The sequence below is a fragment of the Papaver somniferum genome, chromosome 9, assembly GCF_003573695.1.
Source record: "Papaver somniferum cultivar HN1 chromosome 9, ASM357369v1, whole genome shotgun sequence".
Taxonomy (NCBI): domain Eukaryota; kingdom Viridiplantae; phylum Streptophyta; class Magnoliopsida; order Ranunculales; family Papaveraceae; genus Papaver; species Papaver somniferum.
In genome coordinates, this window is record NC_039366.1 from 71636073 (window position 1) to 71641395 (window position 5323).

At 36.4% G+C, this 5323-nt stretch overlaps 1 protein-coding gene across 9 annotated transcripts; it reads left to right on the forward strand.

Moving 5' to 3' along the window:
• Positions 1 to 1075: 1075 nt before the first annotated feature.
• Positions 1076 to 3632, forward strand: LOC113309217. Of its 9 annotated transcripts, none has more exons than XR_003340450.1 (4): positions 1076 to 1378; positions 2635 to 2764; positions 2866 to 2976; positions 3167 to 3632. XR_003340450.1 is itself a non-coding variant. In XM_026557627.1 (4 exons), the coding sequence occupies exons 1-4, from the start codon at positions 1365 to 1367 to the stop codon at positions 3205 to 3207; spliced, it is 243 nt and encodes an 80-aa protein (XP_026413412.1). In that variant the 5' UTR covers positions 1076 to 1364; the 3' UTR covers positions 3208 to 3632. The 9 variants fall into 9 exon arrangements, 2 of the variants coding, with proteins under 2 accessions (XP_026413412.1, XP_026413411.1); XR_003340451.1 differs by having other exon boundaries at positions 2653 to 2764; XR_003340452.1 differs by having other exon boundaries at positions 2705 to 2764.
• Positions 3633 to 5323: the final 1691 nt, after the last annotated feature.

The window sequence follows — 5323 nt, forward strand, 5'->3', positions numbered from 1 at the left end:
ATGCATTACTTTGTTTTAGCTGCATAATGTCTTATGCATTACTTTTCTCACTTTTCTGGTTAAAAAAAACTGATGCATAACCAGAAAAGTGAAAAAAAGTAATGCATAAGACATTATGCAGCTAAAACAAAAATAATGCATAATGTATTATGCATCTAAAAAAAATTGATGCATAACCAGAAAAGTGAAAAAGTAATGCATAAGACATTATGCAGCTAAAACAAAATAATGCATAATGTCTTATGCATCTAAACAAAACTGATGCATAACCAGAAAAGTGAAAAAGTAATGCATAAGACATTATGCAGCTAAAACAAAATAATGCATAATGTTTTATGCATCTAAACAAAACTGATGTTATGCATAAGACATTATGCATAACATCTTTAATTCAAATCTAATCATAAATTTCCGATTGAGATCAAAAACATGGAGACAAATAAGGTATGAAAATTTCCAATTCAGTTGATATCGAAATACTGCAGCACACTTCTTACCCTTTTCAACTTCAATTTTAATTTCTTTTTACTTCTCAAATAATCAAAGACAACAGAAACCCAAAATCCCCAGATTTAAACCGTAGATTTTGAAACAGAAACCTTAGTTTTATTGAGAAGATTATTCAGAAAAGGATTTGGGAAAAGATTTGACAAAGGGAAAATCCAAATGTTAAAAACGAAGAATCGGAGTTCACCATTGTTTTCTTCTCGCTTCTCTCTGTTCGTCGTTCGAAGAATAGGGTAGTTTGGCCTTTTAAAAACTGAGAAGCAGAATTTCATAAATTAAGGGTCTGCTACGAATTTTTGACGGGAAAATGGGTGCGCGCCTGAACTTTTCTGTCTGTGGATTTGACAGTGGAGAAATCTGGGAGAATGGGTCTCCTGTAGTTTTCACTACGACCATTGTAATCTGGAGTCTGGACCAACACGTCACAGTACACTTCTTTGGGGTTCTTTAAGCTGCACTAGGTTGGTCATCACCGTGTAGCCATGGCTCGTATGGCTGGTTACTTAGGTTTAAGAGAGATTCACTATTTCAAGATATAAGAAGAATCAGTGGTTGCAGCCGTCAAAATTATCCCCATCTTCGACCCAAGGAGTAGGACTACTATTCTTCTCCGCAACAGAAGCAGAGCCACCACCTCGTTAAAGATCTGCGTAACCCCATCACTATCTTCTCTACCCTGCCACCATGACCAGATTCACCACCATCGGCTACCAGTCTAGCACCACCTTCTCCTCCTCCTCCTCCTTTCTGTGTTGTCTCGAACCGCTCCTTCCAGTTCAGTTACCAGTCTCAAGTGACATAGACGTATTTTTTTTGATCAGTTTTGATCAAAATCAATGAGTAGCTAGGTGGAGAAAATGATGATAATTAGGTATGAATTCTTCATTCGTGTTATTTTTATTGTTCAACGTTGTTTGATTTCAAAATTGAAACCTAGGGTTTCATAAATTTTTGGGAAATTGTTTGTGTTTTTTTTTTAATTGGGTTGAAAACTGGAAATAGCAAGATTAATCCTGGGCATGGTTTTTTTTTTTTTTTTGGGGTTGTATTGTATTGAGTTCGGTTATCTGATAAGAAATTTGAGCAGTGGTTCTCTAAGTGGTCACTGGGCTTCCTTGTGAGTTTTTGGCCTTTTTATTTCATAATCCTCCCTCAATTTCAGAATTATGTATCTGCTCTAAGCTCAAAGCATTCCCTGCTCAATTGATAATCTTCCTCTGTGAACCTAAAATGGAAGCTCAAAAAAATCCCCATTCCAATAATATGTATTTTATGTTAACGAATTTGTGTAGGTTAAGTGTTCGCTAAAATGTTTTCTTCAAATGTCATCCTGTTTACGAACTAGGTTGCATTTCTTATATTTGGATGTCGTACTTTGGGATTCATATCCACCGGTCTGTTACCCCTTTAAGTATACCAAATTTCTGGATTAAGAAATTTATACAAGACTTGTCCAATAGAAATTGTTAGACAATTGATGAGGATCAGTTTCTGAAACGGGTTTGAGTTCCTGCAAACTCTGTTTCTTAGACATAGGTCCTTTGTGGGTTGTTAAAATGTTCCGTGGGGATGCATTGGTGCTTAGTCATTCGTAAGTGCTATTTCATTTTTGCAACTCTGTTTCTTAGACATAGGTCCTTTGTGGGTTGTTAAAATGTTCCGTGGGGATGCATTGGTGCTTAGTAATTCGTAAGTGCTATTTCATTTTTGCTTATGTTATAAAGCATTAGACCTGTGCTATCAATCGCTATTAGGAGTTTTGAGGTGTTGATTTCGTATATAAATGCCGACGGTAGTTCCCCACATAAGTAATATGAACAATTTATTTGAAATTATTCCACCAGTCCAACATATATTGGCCTCGTTGTTACCGTCATCACAAGGTAAAGTTGCGCCTGGAAATCTGATTGTTTGGGCTTGTATAATCGCATGTGGTGGTACCCTCTCACAAGCAAAAGCCACATGCATCTTAGTTATTTACCTAATTTCAACTAATTCGTGGTACTGGATTCCAAAATTTGTTCTTTTCCCTCTTGTTTAGTTCTCATATTGTTTATAATTAACATTCTTTATTGTCGATAGTCAATTGTTCGGTCTATATCCTACTATTCATTGCCATGTATTCAGTTGTTTCTGAAAAATTAGGTCCTACTGTGGTCTCATCGGATTGATTCCCTTAGTGGTTGCAACTCTTTAGTGGGGAAAAGCGAACAACGAAGTGGACATTTAAGTGGGATTTATACAAATGTGGAATTGAGTTAAGTATTGAGGAAGATTATAAGAACATAATGTTGAATTACAATTTTACTGTTAGTCTGCTATCTGTTTCAGTTGGTAATTATTATGTGGACATTGCAGGACAGAAGCTGATTCTTGCAAAAAATGTTGTAGCATTGTTTAAGAAGGAAAAATATATTAAAGGCCTACAAAATCTTTGTGCAGAGAACTTAATGGAATTTCTGGGTCAAGGTATTTCTGGTCAAAATCTATATTTCCTATCGCACTTTCATTAAAGACTCTTTATTCCTACTGTTTTAAGAATACTACACTCAGATCTTTTTCTCGGTTCAGGCTAAATACACAACTTGAAATCTTATACGTAATCCATGTCTTTAACCAAAATACGGTAGATACTGATGTTGACTTGCTTCCTTTGCAGAGGTGGACCCTCAGCATTGTAGTAAAAGTACAGTAACTTAGAAGGCACATGTTTACAGCTTTGGAGTACCTAGTGGTTAAACTTGCAGCGTGGAGTGGACAAAAACCTTTCAACTTCCCAACAGATCATGCAAGAAACCTTCAAGGTCTGGTAAATTATACCTAAATTTCATTCTAACTCAGACAATGAATTGGTCAAGTATTATCCAATCTAGCATTTCAGAATTTCAGTTGTTAGTTAGACTGGAAGGTGTAAAAGAGACAGATACGGATTAAAAGAAAACAATGGAGCTGCACATATGGATTGATTACGTACAAGCTGCTGTTATTTGAAGCTTATTGTTTCATGTTCTTTTTGTTTTTGCTTTTTTAAAATAATTGTAGTAATTCTTTTTCTTTGGATTTTTCATTTAACTTTTTTGATATGATAAAAAAAGTTAAGACATCATTTATACATTTATTAAGTATATTTGTGCAATAGTTTACTTTTGCCTGAGTAGGAAATTAGGAATATTGTAGTAATACCACTCTAGGCCTAAACCTGCCCCCGTGCAGGCCTACCCAACCCAACCCAACCCAACATATGCCCACTTGGCCCACCTCGCTAAAATGACATATGATAACGCTTTATAGAATTATGTGTCACTTTAACCCGACATTTAGTAACAGATTGTTTAACAAATGTTACTGTCACACTTTACAGTGATAGTTTTATCATATTTATACCATGTTTAAGTCGAGTCTGGTGACATTTTGTGAAAAATCTGTTATGGTTACTCTAACAACAACAATAGTTTCTGTAAAAACAGTTACCATAATAATTAATTCGATAACACAAAATCCATATAAAGTGTTGCTGAAAGCAACAAACAGTGACAGTTTTCAAACTAACGCAACATTTCTTAAGAACCATTCTGTAACAGTTCTTATAAACATTCCGTAACAGGGGATTCAGTAACACCGTGGAAAAAATGAAAACTGTTACAGAACAATATAGTAACAGTTTATAACTGTCACCTAACGTCATTTTTCTACTAGATATACTATAAATAGTGTCTGAGAAAATATGAACATAACAAATTGTCCCAATAGAGGCCTTAAGTTTAGGTTTATGAACATTTCATAGAATTTACATGTTAAATAGCTGGGACCGTAACATTTCATGAACAAAATGTTCATGATATTTGGTTTCCAACTTATATGGTCGTTTACCACAGGGAACAAAACTCATAAATTACGGCCCAGAAGACCAGCAATATTTGGTTTAGCTATAATGACCGTGCCAAGTCGACTCCAAGTATAAATTGAATAATGTAACACGAATCGTGTTATGTGTTATTTAAATGCTGAAGAGTCAACTACCGAGTCAAGATTCCATACCTAGAAACCTTGATAACGATTTTGTACCAAAAAACTGAAAAGTGAAAAAATTGTTTCCTGAGTGTGTATACATATATCTCACCATCAGACACGTGTATATAGAGAGATACGTGGAAAGCATGCAGGCCAATTCAAGGAAGAGTACACGTCAAAAAATATTCCTTTTACATGATACTAGCAAAAAATATTCTTTTTACATGATTACAAGAAGTGGAAGGATAATGACGCCGCGGTCTCTACAAAATGCTGCGGTCACTACCTAGATGATGCCGCCCCATCAGCAGGATTGTTCCGAAAACTTGAAGGGACGCTCCCACCATATGAGGGTCCCGAGGAGCCAGGCAAGGCAGCAGGAACTGGATGACGCGGATAGTTCTTCACAAGACCATGCTCGTTCTTTAGGCCAAGTTCTATCTTCTCTAGCATCTTGTTCGTCTCCTCAGCCAATTGACACCGAGCCTTGTGCTTAATAACTGTCGTCCGCTGTTGGGATTGGGATAACAATGAATACAGACGACTCACTTCTTTAGAAGCAGCACCGATGGCCTCTTCGCGGGATGCCGCCAAACTCTTAAAATGCTTAGTCTGTTCTTCCTGCTGCGCTAAGGAAGATTGAGCCTTTTCAAGTTTTTCATTTGCAACGCGAAGTTGTCCCTCGAGTTCTGAAAAAGACAACACCGGGAGTTAGCACAGAAAAGACACAATCACACTCGATGGAATAGGGTTATACCTTCGACACAAGCCGAAGCTTCTTCATACTCATTAACAACCGCATCTC

What these genes read in the sequence shown, in the direction of transcription:
- LOC113309217 (XM_026557626.1), top strand. An exon ending in AATGGAATTTCTGGGTCAAG is followed by an intron (nt 2,977 to 3,166) that starts GTATTTCTGGTC and finishes CTTCCTTTGCAG; the next exon opens with AGGTGGACCCTCAGCATTGT.